This window comes from Emys orbicularis, chromosome 5 (assembly GCF_028017835.1).
Source record: "Emys orbicularis isolate rEmyOrb1 chromosome 5, rEmyOrb1.hap1, whole genome shotgun sequence".
In the NCBI taxonomy this organism is placed as follows: domain Eukaryota; kingdom Metazoa; phylum Chordata; order Testudines; family Emydidae; genus Emys; species Emys orbicularis.
The window spans coordinates 25089095-25106192 of record NC_088687.1 but is presented as its reverse complement, the minus strand read 5'-3'; the positions used below and the strand labels follow the sequence as shown (position 1 = coordinate 25106192).

Here is a 17098-nt window from a genome sequence, read left to right as displayed (position 1 = left end):
AATCCCTAGTCCACCCAATCTATACTTGTCAGTAATGACTTTGAAATGGGCTTTGGCACTGTGTAAGAAATCAAATTCTCAATTTTTTTCTTTTACCTCTTTCCCTTTTTAGTTTTGTTTGGGAGTATCTTCTCCTTTGGAGGTGGTTGAGAGATGCCTTTGGGATGGTAAATTGTGTGGCAGCCCTATTATCAATCCACCCCCAAGAAATGTGTTACGTGTCTTCTCCTTAAATACTGAGATCTGTATCTTCTCACAGAATTCTTTGCCTGCTGATGATTTCCGGACCATAAATCAATTACGTTACACTTGTTTAATAAATGATGAAACTATAGACGTTTGGAAACAAAAGCTATTAGAACGGAACAACTCTAATTCGGTCAAGTAGGTGTTATTGTTCAAGCCACTTTTGTTTTACAAGCTTTTCTTTAATTGTTTTGTTGGCATCTGTGCTTTAGAACTTAGCAGCATTTTCTAGCTTGGGTCTCGCTTATATCAAAGGGAAAGGCCAGTAGGTGAGAATTCAGCTTTTAGGAAACTTTGTTCATACACAACCCTTAAAAAAAAAAAAAACCTATTTAGGTACATTTCACTACTCATGGTCCACTCCGATTATTGCACAAAGTTTGCTTCGAAAGTGGTACAGAAATCTAAGGGCTGAACTCAAATGATGCATCACCCAAGTCTCAGCAGAATTTCTATGCATCACACACACACTATGTTTGAACTTCAGTTACTGTTTATTCTGAAACCCGGGATGTTCTCTTTTTGTCTAAACCAGCACCAATTCATAATTTATATCAGGAATCCCAGGTCAGATCTTCCTAGCAAAACCAGGAAGATGTGTCAGAGCTTTCTCAGACCCAACTGAAGGGATGGGGGCATTGGAGTCTAAAGAAAGAATCTTTTAACACAAGAGTGGAGTTCACAAAAAGAAGCAAGGAATTTTGAACAGTCTGATTTAAAAATCCCTTCCCTCTCCAATGTGGGTGCCCTAGGGAAAGCATTGTAAGTGACGGGAGGTAGTGCCAGCCCATCTCTGCCAAAAACTTGTCATGTGACCTTGAGGAAGTCACTAAACCTCTGTGCCCTGCAGTCTCCCCACTTATAATACAGGGGTGGTTATGATAATACTTTTGCATACAAGGAATAGAAGGGAAACAACTAGACTTGTTGGTAAAAGAGCAAATGAGATATGCAGACGTGTAGCATTACATCTGTTCATACTAGCACCGCTGTTTCCTTTTGTCTTCCCCCTCCAAGCAGTGAAGTTGTGCAGATATTGTCATCGGCTGCCTGTTGGAATGGAAGCTTCCTGGAGAAGAAGTAAGTAGCCACATGGGGTCAAGAATCATGGCTTTCTTGTGCTTGCTATCCTGTAGAGATAAAGTAGGAGTCACCGACTTTATTCACTGCTGCAGTGGGCCGTGAGACAAAAGAACTTGTGATCAGACACAAAAGTGGGACAGAGAGGGATGACTGGATAGATGTAGACAAGAGGTTTAGGGGCAGATTCGTGACTTGCTTGTAAAGGAAGACAAATTGCTTAAGAAAAAGACTTGTGAGTGTGTTATTAGTCAGTGTGTCTGTTTCTGTTGAGGGATCAAAGTGAAACTCACTAGACTTGAATTGCTTTATTAAACATTGCTTAAATGACTTAAACACATTGGGGGTGGGGGACCCTATGGGTAGTTATGATTATTTTTTATCTGAGGAAATAGGCATCAAAACAATATACTGTAAAGGAGAGAGTTGGCGTATTGGGGTAAAGTGAAGTGAGAATGACAGTGGGTATATGGGCTGGGTGAGACTGCCACTTTCAGTGCAATAACACAGAGAAGTTTGGAGCTGATAGCAGACTAGGCCCAAGCTCACAGCATGTCGCTATTGGGAAATATGTGCTTTTGTGGTGGAATGGCATGCGGCCCTGTAAGAACGAGGACGTAATTCCAATTTGGTGATGTCATCCTTGGAAAGTTTTGAGCTTCTCGTTTTTACCAAAGCGACCTAGAGAAAGTGAGATAATTCAAGGGAAGGTGACAAAGATGGGTAAAGGATTAGAGAGTCTGACTGATGGGAGGAGGCTAAAGGAAGTGAACACGCACAGCTCAGTGGAAAGACCAGGGTGGGTTGGGAAGGGTGTGGGTTGTGACTACTGTGGCTATAAATTGTGGGGAGGTAATAGAATAAGATGAGGTTGAGGACTTTTTTTATGGGAACATGATGAGTCATGGCCTGCAATTACGTGAAGGAAGACTTGTTATACTGGGCAAGAGCAGCTCAGACAGGAAAGAAAAACACCATTTGTTCTTCCCATCTTCCAGTGGTGTGAAGCCTTCAGCTCAGGCTCTCTGAGAAGGCAACAGTCATTTTGGGGGTCTTTGGGTGTATATTCATTTTTTATTTAAAATATTCTATTTTTTAAACTTTAAATGCTTCTATTTACTAACCCTAGAACCTCATTTGAATGGGGAAGATAAGCTGGGTGCAGGTGATAGCTGTGGTTGGTGTACCCTGACATGATACCCCTCCAAAAGTGGAAAACAATTAATGGTATCATACACTGAACAGTAACTAACGCTGATGGAAACGGCTGTGATCTGTGACCAAGTGGCACATCGATCCTGGAGTGTGATTGCTTATAGCCTTCATAATGTGAGGCGTGACTGTATTTTAAATGTGTAATTTTATATGAAGAATATAAAAATCTTCATATGCTTGATAAATAGGCCCTACTGCATCACTTCTGATGCGCTGTCCACCTTGGAACTTAGTCATGTTAAAGCGCCATTGGGCGTGGACAAAGGGGAGAGAGCCTACTTGCCTACTATGCCTGCTTGACTTGCACACTATTATCATGTGTGCTGCTTCCACACATTGCAGTGAGAGCCTCCCTGCACCATAGGACTCAGGGGAGTTCTTTCCAGCCCCGTCATCTGCATTGTTATGGTAATAATAGCCATGCCATCACAGGCTGCAGCAGTAAACTGACAAATTCAGTATATATTTATTTAATAGGTGTCTTTCCTTCCTGAGAGCGTCTAGCGTTGTTCAGGCTTAAGGCTGGCTAGTTCCCACAGTGCTCTGGGGAAATACTTGGTGCTGATGCTTGGGATCTGTGGAGTTGTGGAAATTGCCTTTTTACTGCCATCTGCAAGTTGTACAGGCTTTTTTACCTGCATAGAGTTGTGCTGTAGGCATCTGATACAAACCATTAAACCTGTTCCAGATGCAGGGTCAGATCACTCACTAGGTGCATTGCATGAAGCTCCAGGGCCTAGTCAAACCTTTAGCCTGCTTGTCCTCTGCAAGCTTGACGTCTATCTCTTCAACTTGGGCAATTCCCAGTGAGATGCAGCCTTTTGCATTCAAAGAGGTCTGTCAGGCCGAAAAAGAAAAGGATTTGTGGCTTGATCCAACACCAGCTGAAGGCAATGGAAAGACTCCTCTTAACTGTATTGGGGGTTAGATTGGGTCCTTGATTAGTTGGAGGGCTAGAAGATTTTAGAGTGAAGTTGTCAGAGGAGCCAAAGGGAGTTAGCCCATAGGAATTGGGGGTTTAGCTCGCCTAGGCTACTTTGAAAAACCCAGCCTCATTTCCTTTGAAAACCAATCCAAATTCTACTGTGTGGCCCTAACTACAGTCAACATCTTTGTCCGCCCTCTCCTGAAAAAAACAAAACAAAAAAACCTTGAGTTCCCAGGGGAACATCATAGGGACTCTTGCCACATCTAGCAGGACTGCCGTTTTTCAAGCTCAGGTCCCAATCCCACAACTGGATCTCTGTGGGCAGACCCTTTGGCCTGTGTGCACTCCCACGGACATCAGTGGACTTGGTGCAGGGCTCTGGTTCCCAGATTGGGACCCACAGGGAGTACAATAAAAGGAATAGTTTATCTTGCACTATTGTATTTAGCCAAAGATTCCAGGTTTTCTTGTTATCTCTCTGTCTATAGACCCGTTCCCCATTGGTGCACTTTGCCTGTGTATCTTATACCTTTCCTACACTCACGTCTGTCTGGGGATTGTTTTTTGTTCTAGAATCGATGAACATTTTAAAACCAGCCCCAAAATCCCAGGAATTGACCTGAATTCCACCAGAGTGTTGTTTGAGAAGCTAATGAACTCGCAGCATTCCATCCTGCTAGACCAGGTATAAAGGTGTTGTATAAGTATTTTTAAAATAACTGTTTCATAGTGTTGTCAGAGGGTTTTTTTCCGTGTGTGTGTGTGTGAATTTTTAAAATGTGAGGCAGTTTTTATTGAAAGCTACAGGCTAGATCCTAAACTAGTGTAAATCAGCATAGCTTTAGTAATCTCAATGGAGCTACACTGATTTTCGCCAGGTGACAATCTGGCCCTGTAATTGTTTTTAAAAAGTGTTTGCAATTAAGTGTGTGTGTGATATGCAGAGTAGATGCTTGCTAATCCCCTCCACCGGTAAATTCAGATCTCTGTGAATGTCTTAGGAAAGATTGACTAATAGAGTGCTGTAACTAGGACTTTATTACTTCACAAAACTTTTACTAGGAAGCTATGAAATGTCACATAGAAATTAAACTGCACAAGTACATCTTGTGATGCAGAATTTTAGTTTTGCATGCGTCTGTATTTGGCTACTCATTGCTTTACAAAATTCAGTCTATCACATTGGGTCTCTGCCATTAATGCAAAGTAGGATCTTCAGCTGGTGTGGCGACTTCAGTGGACCTAAACTGATTTACTGAGGATTTGGCCCATAGTCTTCTTTTCAATAACTATTGAAGATGCTCTGGTGAGAAATATTAACGTTTTGCTATAACTTTGTCAGACTTTCAGGAGTTGTAGAGTAACTGCACTTCTTAGAGGTCTGTTCTCCCACTGATGTTAATGGGAGATGGAGTTGTATGTGCTTGTGGAGGAAATGAGACCCCTTTAGATACAGGTATATGGCTACATATAGTGGGCCTAATTTTTCTCTTGTTTACACCAGTGACTCCATTGACTTCAGCGCAGCTATTCCTGATTCACACTGGTGTAAGCAAGAGGCAATATAAGCCAGAACATTTTACTTTTATTTCTAAAAAGTAGTGGCAATTATACTCTCTAGTGCAGCATTAGTTAATGATGGATGGATTTGTTCACTAAGACTTGTAGGATATGGTCCTTTTCGGAGCTTCCCGGAATACATTTGTGTCACTTATGGACACAGACGTTTACTACTCTTCTAGCTATTATAGTGATGATAGAGTGAAAGCACTGCTGGAATTTTCATTATTACCTATTTTCTGGGCTTTATAAATGGCCTGTTTAAAGAGAGATTTTTTTCTCTGAGCTAAATTTAATAGCGATGCATGTTAATTAAAAATTGAAAAATTGCTTTTAGAATTAAAGGAATAATAGATCTTAATATGCCTGAAGTATTTAAAGCAGTCTTAAGTTAGCTAATTGCCTTGTCTGTTAGATTTTTGTCATCTTGCACCTCAGTATTAACCTGCTTTTTTAGTCCTCAGTTTCCCCAGAGCAGAGACCACTTAAGTGTGTTGAATTGTATAGTAATGTTGTGGGTAACATGACTCATAGTATCCTTGTTGCACGCAGAGTGGATCCCATTTACAATGGATTCCGTATAATGAAACTCCATTTGTTATAGGCAGCACAGGTACCGGCACCTGTAGTTAAGGCTGCCCAACACTTCCAGTTATAAGACCTTGTTTTCAGCTGCTTGTAACATTGCTAAATTTAAACCTCAAGCTGAAATTTTCCAGGCTGGCTGTCCACTTCAGGCTGACTTTTCTGAGAAAGTTTCGGCTAGAATTGCTCATCCGTTTCTCAGAATGAGTTTAGGGAAAAAGACATTGTTTTGGCCATGTTAAAAAAAATATTCTTGCAACTGTTCCATTGAGAAGCTTTAGTGGCTCAGTGCTTTGAAGCAAGGACTTGATATTTGGCAAGGGGGTTGATCGGGTGTCAGAGATGAGTCATCTGCCCTCCCTGTGAAAATCTACCCAAATTATAAGCCCCTGAAAAAAAAATCTCAGTTTGCATATGCTCAATAGAGACTTGTTAGAATTGGGCAGCTAAATTCTCTGAAGAGATGTTCTCACAGCTCCTACGTGCCAGCCAGACTGCACATGCACCATCCCCAAGGAGTGACTGATCATGCTGCAAACCGACTCAAAATGCAGAGGGTTGAGGTACGGGGAAAGGAGATGCCGGGCAGAGGGAGAAGAGCAGAAGGCTGGGGAGGGGGTAGAGAAGAGGCAATAGCAACGAGGGGGGGAAGAGGGGCATTTCCTAACTAGAGTGCTTGATTCTGCAACCTTAATGGTCTTTTAATGTGTTTTTGGATGCAGTAGGTGAAATGGAACGACAGTTCTCCATTGTTGCATTACACTGCGGCCTCTAGGTTTTTGTACAGTGATCCTGTAGTCTTTGTGTGGGTTAAAAATGAATGCACTTTAAGAGGATATTGCTGTACACCCCTGTCTACTCGCCATCTAGCAAATACTGTATTTCAACAGAGCCAAATGTAGGAGGGTTTTTTGAAGAGGGGAGTGTGACATTGCTCACTTAAACCCCCAAAACTATAATAATAAAGTGTAACAAAAATGAATAGAAAGAATAGGAACTCAGGTCTGCAATAAGGATTTTTAGTATCAGTGTCAGATTTAAGAGCACAGCTTAAACAATGGATTAAATTACCATCACTTTACCTTTTTCCTCCTGCTGCCTTTCACTCCCAGAGTCCACCCTGCAGGCTGAGAGAACAGATGGGAATGCCAGCCTGGATTTTCAGCCTTCACAAAGTACTTCTTTGCTTTAGTGGGTTATTTGTAGACCCTTAACTGTACTGACACTTATGTAGCAGAGTACAAAAGAGCTGGTCATGAGACAAATGTGCCAGATGTGCACATGTGACGCGCACAGCGTGGTCTTAGGTGAGCCACTGAGCCAGCTTTTTATTGTTCTTCAGGGATGTATGCTGAGTTAACTTCTCTTGTCCTTTTTTTCCCTCCAGGTCTTAAAGAGCTTTGAAAGCTTTCTGATTCCCCAGCTGTCCAGCTCCCCACCAGACGTTGAGGCAATGAGAATCTACCTGATTCTCCCTGAATTCCCCCTGTTTCAAGACTCGAAGCATTACATAACATTAACGCTTCCTCTAGCGATGGCCATTCTGCGACTGGATACCAACCCCAGCAAAGTATTAGGTAAGGGGTGAGCTTCATAGGGTGCATCTTGTTCTGTGTCATGCCTTTAGCACCAGTCTGGGGCACTAGGGAGAGATCATTCACAAAACATAGACTTGGGACTTTCAAAAGCACTCCGTGTTGGCTAAACTCTTCTCCTGTTGAGCTACTGCTGGCTTCAGTGATAGCAGAGTTAGGCGGGCACTGAGTGTCACTCACAGTGCTCTGTTGATGGCTGGTTTGAGATTCAAATACTTGACCCTTCCTCTCTTTGTTCATAGAGACGTTAGCACCAGCTGTGCCTCATCCATGAATCAATCTCTATAGAAATCCTAGTTTATTGTGTTTGTGACTGTCTAGAACTGTACAGGGTGCTTATACTCCTCCCTGCCAGCCTCTATTTTTTTAAATACTAAAATCTCCAGGGGGTAAATCCCCAGATAGTGGCTTGTTCCCAATGTTTGAAATTAGTGGTTGAATTCTAAATGCTATTTTGTTTTTCACAACATTTAAAGGCAGACTGGTTCTAGGGGTCGTGGTCCAGTGTTGCTAGCAGAACAGTGCTAGAAGCTGACAGGCAGTGTCCCAGCAGAGGCTGGGCTGGGGGTATTGCCTTTGGCTAGAGAAGATCTGCCCCGCTAAAGAGGTGGTGTGGGCCGACCTTAAACACTGATGGGATTTTCATTGGGTGTGGGGAGAGGGAGGGAAAAACCCGCAGGCAGATGGAGTGACAGGGGCTAGGCAGGGGAATGGAACGATGCAGAGGGGCGAGCGTTTCTCCTTCATTTAAGAAGGCATGATGGTGTTCTCAGCAAGGTAACGGAATCCTGCAAAAAATGAATGTGGGCTCAACCACTGCGGGGAACAGGGGGACTACTGACGAGCTAATTGGTCGTGGCTAAGAAGGGAAAGAGGGTGGAGGGAAGGGATCCCCTGAGCTGTCCTGGGTTCAAACACTGCCTAGGGCTGACTCCTGCCTTCTCCCTGTAAGCCTCTTGGGAGGGAACTGGAATCTAGATCACTGTGCGTAATTGCGTGGGGGTAGGAGTGTATTGTTTAAAGATGGAAATGGCACATGGGAGTTATTGTGGTTCCTAAATACTGCCATCGGCGTCTCCCAGTACCCAATGATTCACTCATGGGTGTGACACTTATGCTGTCTCGTAGGAGAAGAGGGTTTGGACAGGTCATGGAACAGCCACTCTGTGGTCTAGTACAGCCTCTGGAAGGGGGTTAGCTTATTGGCAGTCACTGGGTGTGTCTTGGCAGGCACTCACTGCCGCGGCGCCTCCTGCTGGTTGGGGGGAACCCCCAATCCCCCTAAGCCCTCCTTGCCTCAGTAACCCACTGCCAGTCTTCATCTAGCCCCTTTGCTCAGGAGCAAACTGCAGTCTGAAATGGCCGTTCATCATTGGCAAGGGGGTTTGTACCTGCTGCCTTTTCCTGGCCTGGCTGCACCACTGCAGCCTCAGTACCCCCACAGGCCCTTTTAGCCTGGCCTTAGCCTGGGGACTCGCCTGGCCAGAGCTCCCCAGCTCTGCCTGTCCTTCCCCAGCACTGCTCTGCCTAGGATACCCTCCTCTAGCCAGCAGCCAGGTCCTTCCCACTCCACCTCTGGAGTGAGACTCCCCCTGCCTAGCTCCCAGCCCTTTTATCAGGGCCAGCTGGACTCTAATTGGGTGTGGCCACATCTGCAGCTGCCTACCCAATCAGCCTCCCTCGGCTGCTTTCAGCCCCAGCCCTCTCCAAGGGCTGGCTTTTAACCCTTTCCGAGCCGGAGCGGGGTGACTGCCCCATTACGCTGGGCTATTGGGCCATGGTTGTCACTTGCTCTTCAGAATACAGGACATGTGACTAACAAATAGGAATACAAATTATGGCCAAGGTGGAGTGCGGAAACTTCCCCCAGCTCCGCTGCTTAAAGGAGTCCTTGCTTACAACCTTCACTTCACAAATACATTTATATGGTATCGTTCGTGTCAGTGCTTGCATTTTTCAGAGCTTCTTTTAATGAAACTGTGGAGCCCATCTTTAACACAGAGAGAGGAGATACAATATATTGTATAGTGTTACAATACTTTTTTCTCAGATTCCATCACTATAATGCCTGCTACCACCAAGTGCTCTAACAACAATATTGACATATATATATATAAAAATATTTTTTCCCCCTGTAGATAACTGGTGGTCTCAAGTATGCCCAAGGTATTTCCTGAGGTTAGTGAACCTCTATAAAGGCGCAGTAGTTTATCTCCTGAATGGAAGAAAAACATTACTGATCCCTGTCCTGTTCAGTAGTTACATTACAGCTGCCCTCAGACTGCTAGAGAAACTTCACAAGGTAAGAGGCAAGCACGTGTGTTTTGGAACAGTGCAGTGTCATAATCCGGGGCTCTCTGACCTTTTCCCTGAGCAATGTGGGAAGGGCAGGGCGGTCGCAACTCGTGATGCCAATTCACAAGCCCCAGGTTGAGGAGCCCCATCATTATCTACCACAGACATTTATAATGGCAGCCAAGGAAAGAGAATGTTGGCACTGCCCCTGAACTTGAGGCTACATTGTTTAACTTTATAGGGCTTTGTTTGAAACAATTTAATAAATAGCTGAACTTCAGTAGAACACCCCACCAGCAAAGCACATGGGACGCTGCACAATGTTAACACTAACACACACAGACACACACACTCTCTCTCTCTCTCATTCTCTTGGTATCTATGCTCTTTTCTAAAAATACCAGTAGCACAAAGCAACAGGAAAGATTAAATCTTTTTGTACATAAGTGGAGGAGTTATTTCTTGATTGTATTTTAGCATCTTTCCATGTGCATCGTAACTAATGACACAAGTTTATTGGATGCAAACTAAAATCTGAGGCACCTCAGTTGTTTGCAAATGCTCTTTTTGGACTGTTGCCCGATCTTTAGATTATATATTAATTAGATTGATTATGTAAGAATCCCCAGTGATCACTTTGAGGGTTAACAGGTTCTTGCCCCAAGTATTATTTAAACTATTATATAGTTGGGAACCCTGATGTGCACAGTTGCAACACTCACACTATAGGAACTTTTTTATATTTACAAATAGAGTGTATTAATACATTTAGCACACTCAGTAAGGTAGATAGAGATACTACAGAATGTACATCTGCACATCCATACACTCACAGCATCCCTTGCAGAGCAACCTGAAATGTTAGCCATCATCTTCCTCATCACCATCACCTTCCTCATCATTACCAATGGCCATTATTCTGGCATCTCCCAAGGACTACATCTCCTTCTCCTACTGCCCCTAGGCTGGGATGCCACTTTTATAATATATTACGCTGATGCCGCTAAGTTTGATGCATATTCAGTAGGGGATTTTCCCCTTTTCCTTATTTGTATTTACTCACCTTAGTAATGTTGGAGTGTCTTTTCCCTAAAGGCTAGCATATCAATTATTTTAACTTCTTATTATACACGTCAGTTCGTTACCATGGCCCTTTTGTGATTAGGTGTCCCATTTGTTATTTCTCTCCTAACCAGTTATTTTGGTTCTTTCCAAGTTGTGGTGTACCTGTTAAGTTTAGAAGGGTATGAACTTAGGAAAGCCCCTATGCCAGCCTACTTCAATGCATCCTTTATGTTAAAGGTCACAGCCATATATGGACCTTATGCTTTAGCTCATCACCATCTATCTAGGTGAAAGGTCCCAAACGTATATATGCTAACTTTGACTTAGCTCAACATACAGGATGTGGCCTGTAGGTCCCTTGTGTTACATCCAAAATATACTCTAATAGAAATCTATACACCTGTTATAATAAAACAGTCAAACCCATAAGAAAATAAGAAACTTATAAGAAAAGATATATAGGCAAGCAAGCAGGCTAGCCTTAGATGTATCTCATGTACCTGTTACGTACGTCAGTTCGTTGCCAGGACACTTTTGTGGTTGAATCGTGTACCTGTGGTCAGAACTTCCCCTTAAACTCTATTTTCAGCTCCCCAAATACTTTATCTGTGCAAAGTGTATAGGCCTCAAGCCTTATGCTAACTTGCTGACGCTAATGTTTTACAGGATACAGGCTGGTAGGTTTTTTGCATTACTGCTGAATATAATGCAAAGCAGTGAATATTAATAAAGGGAAGCTAGCCCAATCCTGCAAGCTGCTTTATGCAGGCAGATCTGAGCATGTGTGGAGCCCCCAGTAAAGAAAAAGAGCCTGTGTGTTTCTAAAGGTGGGAAAAGTGCATATACCCTGAAATTTTAAGCCTTTTGTTTTCTTAATCAGGTGAATCTGAAAGTTAAACATGTGGAATATGACACGTTTTATATCCCAGAGATTTCCAACTTGGTGGACATTCAAGAAGACTATCTTATGTGGTTCTTGCATCAAGCAGGAATGGTAAGAGGTTTTAATGAGTTACGAAATTGCTGTCCATCTTCGCCTCTTCAGTGCTATTTATAAATTTCAGTATCCCTACTAATAATGATTGTTTGTTGGTGTAATACATTGAATACAGGAGCATATGTGGGTAAGCTGTCTTTGATTTGGGTACTTACTAGCTCGATGAAGATAACTTAAAACAATGCCATCAGAAGAATAAAGCTACCAAATATATATTTAATGTCTCCTAAATGATCTCTAAAATTCACTAACGTGGTGTTATGCCTTCAGCTTAATTCAATCACTGTTTAACTTGATCCTCTTAATTGAATCAGAAGCTCAGGAACCAACTCATATATAATAAAAATATAACTTCTACCCTTAACTTCCAGGCAGTGTTGTAGCCATGTCGGTCCCAGGATATTAGAGAGACAGGTGGATGAGGTGATATCTTTTATTGGACCAACTTCTGGTGTTGAGAGAGACAAGCTTTTGAGCCACACAAAGCTCTTCTTCTGGTCTGGGAGAAGAGCTTTGTGTGGCTCAAAAAATTGTTTCTGTCACCAACAGAAGTTGACCCAATAAAAGATATCACCTCACCCACCTCTTCACCCTTTACTTCTATCATTTAGGAAGGTATTATAGAATAAGGTGATCATTGGCTATATAATGCGGCTCCTTAAAAGGAAACATTGTCGTGCCAATGAGCAGGGCACTGAACTGGGGCTCAGGAGATCAGGTTCTATTCCAGGCTCTTCTAGTAACCTGGTGGGTGATCTTGGGAAAGTTCCTTCATCATTTTGTGCCTCAGTTTCCCCATCTCCAAAAATTGAGGTAATGATACTTACCTCCTTTGTAAAGCGCTTTGAAAACTGTGAATGGAGAATGTGATATAGAAGCTAAGGATTGTTAGTCTTAATAATGACTATGACCAAAATTTTAAATGAGAGAGAACAAAAATGTCAAGGGAGGCCACAATAATAAAAGATGGTTGTGACTAAAAGTTGTTTATCTACTTTTATGGACAATAAAGACTACACTCTACCGGGTAAGCTGTGACACCCCCTTTCAGTTGTATGGTAATACTGTAATAGCCTATGCTTGTTTTAGCCAAAGTGATGAGATGCGATCAGAGCAATAAGGCAGCTCTGTAATAGTAAAACGTAATCAATTGATTGAAAAGCTGGTTAAAGGGATAATGTGTTAAATGAAAATTGTAGCATTTGGTAATTGACTGAACTTAATGTTGTCACAGTTGTGGGCTTAAAACAGTACCTATTTGTTTGAGATAGTCCCACTAGCAAAGCTAGAGATGAAGTAATAAGAAGTTAATGAGTTGATTTTTGGGGGGTGAAATTCACCCCTGTGCATAGGGTTAGCTCAAGGCTTATGGACCACTTGGGATTTAAGTGGGGCCTAGCTGGCATATAAGCCTTGACGTGGCCCTCTGCTCCGAAGTGAAACTCACCATGTCTCTCTTCCTCCAAGAGGAAGTTTTCATCCCAGAAGATACGAGGTTCAGAGGAGTTGGATCTCCTCTGAACTAGTCCAGCCGCAAAAGCAAGACATGGAATATCAAACCAAAAGAATTAACTTTTTTTCCCCTTCTCTCTTGCCACAGAAAGTAAGACCATCTATCATGCAGGTAAAAAAAAAATTGATGACTCTTCTCTTTACAAGTGCTTGTCCAAGTCGCAAACAGCAACTGAAATTTTCCTTTCTTCCTTCTAGGATGCTGTGACACTCTGTTCTTATCCTTTCATCTTCGATGCTCAAGCCAAGACCAAAATGTTACAGACGGATGCTGAACTACAGATGCAGGTAGCCAGCTGTCCTCTCTTTCACTTTGCCTATCCCTAGTCTTCTCTCCTGCCTTCCCCCATGTACTTAGGTGAAGTTTGCTAATCATTTATACATGGGCAGGATTTCATTGTTAATGTAGTTATGTGCCATCTCGCAACGATTAACTATCTGAAGGGCCTCTTGCTACTGGATTCCACTGAGGCACTGCTGAAGTCCTTATTGTGCAATAATCCTTTATGTAAATAGATCTATTTCACTACGAGAGGTTCACTGTGATCAGAATTGTGATTTGCACCTTGCAATACATTGAACAATGTGAGATTTTCATTCTGTTCCACTAAGTGGGTGGCATCAAATACGGCTTCCGCTTGGAATTCCTGATGTTGAGTGAGTGATTCTCAAAAACTTAGTGCTGGGTTCTATCATAGTATAAGTGATCAAGCACCAATTTGCATTGAATTTGTGGCCACAAGTCAACATCATGGTCCTCAACTAAACCACACTTGTGCGCTCTAGGGAATGGAATCCAGAGCTCTACTGGAGGACAGTGGTTTGTGGTTGGTCAGGTCTGATACATCCCTTCCAGTAGATGGCAGTGATGCCACGTACTAGTTAGCTTTCCTCGGTTATCTTTGTGAATGTAAAAATGCTGTATGTGAACAATGGGATCATTTCCATCGACATTCATTGAGGGCCAGGGTGGGTGGAGAGGGTCATTAATAATGAGTCACTGGTTAAAATATAGCACAGCTTGCTAGTGTCCAAAAGTTGTTACCATCTGATGCCTGTTATGTGGACTGTGTGAAAAGAGAATCTAGTTCCTAGCTGACGGGTTCCCACACAATGAAAAACGGTCACCACAGTTGTCACTAGAAATGAAAAAAATAAATAAATTGGCACCCCCAAGGCAAGTCTGTTGCAACCTCAACCCCCAACCACAAGGCAACTCCGCAACCCACCCACCCTTCTACAGCCACTTACAGCGACTCAAACCGTCTCTCAGACACACACACGGTGCTTTTGGGTGTTAGTGGGCAGACAGCTGCTGTATTTTCAACAGTTTTGGTCTGTTATTGCTTAAACTGCGGGAGTGAGAACATTGCTTCGTCTTTAGCTGGACACAGAAACTTTTAACATTAGATATCCCAGTGTATTTTGGTGATGATGCAAATCTTTAGACCCACATAAAAAACCCCCAGCAGATTAAATTATTTTTCTGTTAACTGGCAAATCCATTAAAAAAAAAAAATGAACAGGCCAGTCAAATACCGGCCAGGTGATAACCCTACTCGGTGGAGAGGCTAAAAGCTGAATGATCCACAGAAACTAAACTACCACCTCGCTCCTTGAGAAAGTCCTTCCAAGTCATGACCAAGACATGTTGTTTGGGTAGCGTGGGACCAGCTTGAACTGCTGATTCCTATGTTACATCTGTTCTGTATATTGAGGACTTCAGCCTCCTGGGAGGCAATTTATTTATGAGCACTGTGCTGCTGTGAAGAGAGTATTTGTAGTGAATCCCCTGGGTCTCACCCTCAACAGTAATCAGATGGCTGTTGCTGGTGTAACAAGAGGCAGAAGGAAGGAATACCAAGGATTGGTCACAAACTAGGTGGTGGTGGTGGTACGACTGTCTCCACTCAAGAAATAAATAGTGCCAGGGTACCCTGCTTTTTTCAATCTCTCTCTTTTTTGTGCTGTTTTATAGGTGGCGATCAATGGAGCGAATTTGCAAAATGTTTTCATGCTTCTCACTCTGGAGCCTCTGCTGGCCAGAAGCCCTTTCCTAGTTCTTCACGTCCGCAGGAGCAACTTAGTTGGCGATGCTTTGAGGGAGCTGAGCATTCATTCAGATATTGATTTGAAAAAGCCTCTGAAAGTAAGATCCTTTGGGAGTTTTTTCCCTGATCTGCCTTATTTCCCTTGTTTCCTTCTCAATTCTCTTGGAAAACTGTTCCCCCCCCATCCCTGCCATCCACACAGTGGGCTCATAACCATATAAGGTATATGGACTCCACCATGGCTATAACTAGTAGCAGGGCTTCATCTAACCAATGAGGGGATGCGTCTGCCTCCTTCCTGATCAGCAGGCTTTGTTGGGACTGGTTGGCTCAATACCTATGGGCTTCTCCCTCATTGTAAAAGGACCAGATAAAGGAAGCCATAGGGAGAGGTTTGGCATCCGCTGTGGAGGACTCCCTTGACGTGTATGTGTGTGGATGGGTGGGTGGGGAGGGGGATGTGAGACCAAAGCGAAAACAAACCCCAGAACAAGTATCTTGTTTTTATACAGTGTTAAGCGGTGTCTTTTTGCCATTTTGCAGGAAGAACTAGACTGGGTCACCTAATAATGAATGTGTTTTATGTCTGAGAAGATGCCTCAGAGATCAACAGCTGCTGGTTTCAGTCCCCCTAACACTTGTGACCAGGAGAACTGACCTCCTACTTGTGGGGAGGGGCTGGGCTGTTACCTGAAGAGCAGCTTATTATTTGACTTTTCCTCCACCTTTCCCGCACAAAATGTTGAATCATCCATTAAAAAAAAAAAGTCGTCTTAGTACTTCGCTTCCCCTCTTTCCCCCAGCGCTGAAACAGTCCCATTGTTGATGTCGGCTTTGTATGCTACAGTTATTAATTTGCATGACCTGTGATTAAATCTGATGCCTCTAATCTACAGTCACATTCGGTATCCTGATCAGTTACCTGTTTTCACGGCAGGTGATCTTTGATGGCGAGGAGGCTGTTGATGCTGGAGGGGTCACAAAGGAATTCTTTCTCTTGTTGCTAAAAGAACTCCTGAATCCCATCTATGGAATGTTCACCTACTATCCAGAATCGAACCTGCTGTGGTTTTCAGATACGGTGAGCCACTGACCTGATTGCATTGTTTGCACACACGTGCTACATTGAAGTTAGTGACAAAAGCTATGTGAGAAAAAGTCAGCTTCCTCTTGTTTTTTTCCCGTGATGCTAATTGATAAGTGTGGAGCAATTGAATGGTGTGTATTCATTGCTTGATTCGATAGTTTGGTGTCTCAGCCATAAACTGGGGATGTACAAAATCAGACTTCCAATCATAAGGACTTTAAATTTCTGTGCATCCCCTGCTCTTCATATGATCGTAATCAATACACTACAATATCTCATTTATGCATTGAGCTTTTTAATGTACAATGTCAGGGAGCCAGAATCTAACCATTAAAATAGCACAGTTACTCTGACTTGCCTACCTCTGCAAACAGTGTTTTGAGTGGTGTGGAATGAATGTCAGGTATTATACAAGAGACGGTTCACTCTCTCTTCTTGGCTGTAAAAGTGAAAATTGCATTGTTGGGTAGTTGTTGTAGTATGTGTGGTGCTTTTTTTAAATAATCTGATTATTTTTAAACATGAAATTTTACAAGCGAGAAAACAGCACATTACATTTTGTAACCCACAAATAACATTACACTGCAATTGTTAGCATTAACGTTGTGAAAATAGCAAATCAGACGGTGCTAAGGATAATTGTAGTATACACGTGAAAATATCTCAGATGGTTGCAAAGTTTAAAAAATATGTGCAACACTGTTGTCACTGACGCACAAATCTCAAACCAAACAGCAATAAAGATGGACACGAAATACAGCAATAGCTACTTGTGTGCTCCTGGATAACAATGCTGTTATGCAGGACTTTTAAATGAAAATAGGCTTTTTTGTTTGGATTGAAACATTGTCCTGCAGTATTTGGAATGGAAACATTGTGGCC

General features: G+C 42.7%; 1 protein-coding gene across 1 annotated transcript in view; it reads left to right on the top strand.

The window, feature by feature from the left end:
- Positions 1-17098, top strand: part of HERC3 (HECT and RLD domain containing E3 ubiquitin protein ligase 3) — a 169499-nt gene that overhangs the window by 69940 nt on the left and 82461 nt on the right. The window contains exons 10-19 of the mRNA XM_065404824.1: positions 260-384; positions 1264-1326; positions 4043-4154; positions 7002-7191; positions 9348-9511; positions 11450-11563; positions 13167-13190; positions 13277-13366; positions 15057-15227; positions 16067-16210. Of these exons, the coding sequence (XP_065260896.1) occupies positions 260-384; positions 1264-1326; positions 4043-4154; positions 7002-7191; positions 9348-9511; positions 11450-11563; positions 13167-13190; positions 13277-13366; positions 15057-15227; positions 16067-16210 (1197 nt within the window). The remainder of the gene's footprint in view (positions 1-259; positions 385-1263; positions 1327-4042; positions 4155-7001; positions 7192-9347; positions 9512-11449; positions 11564-13166; positions 13191-13276; positions 13367-15056; positions 15228-16066; positions 16211-17098) is intronic.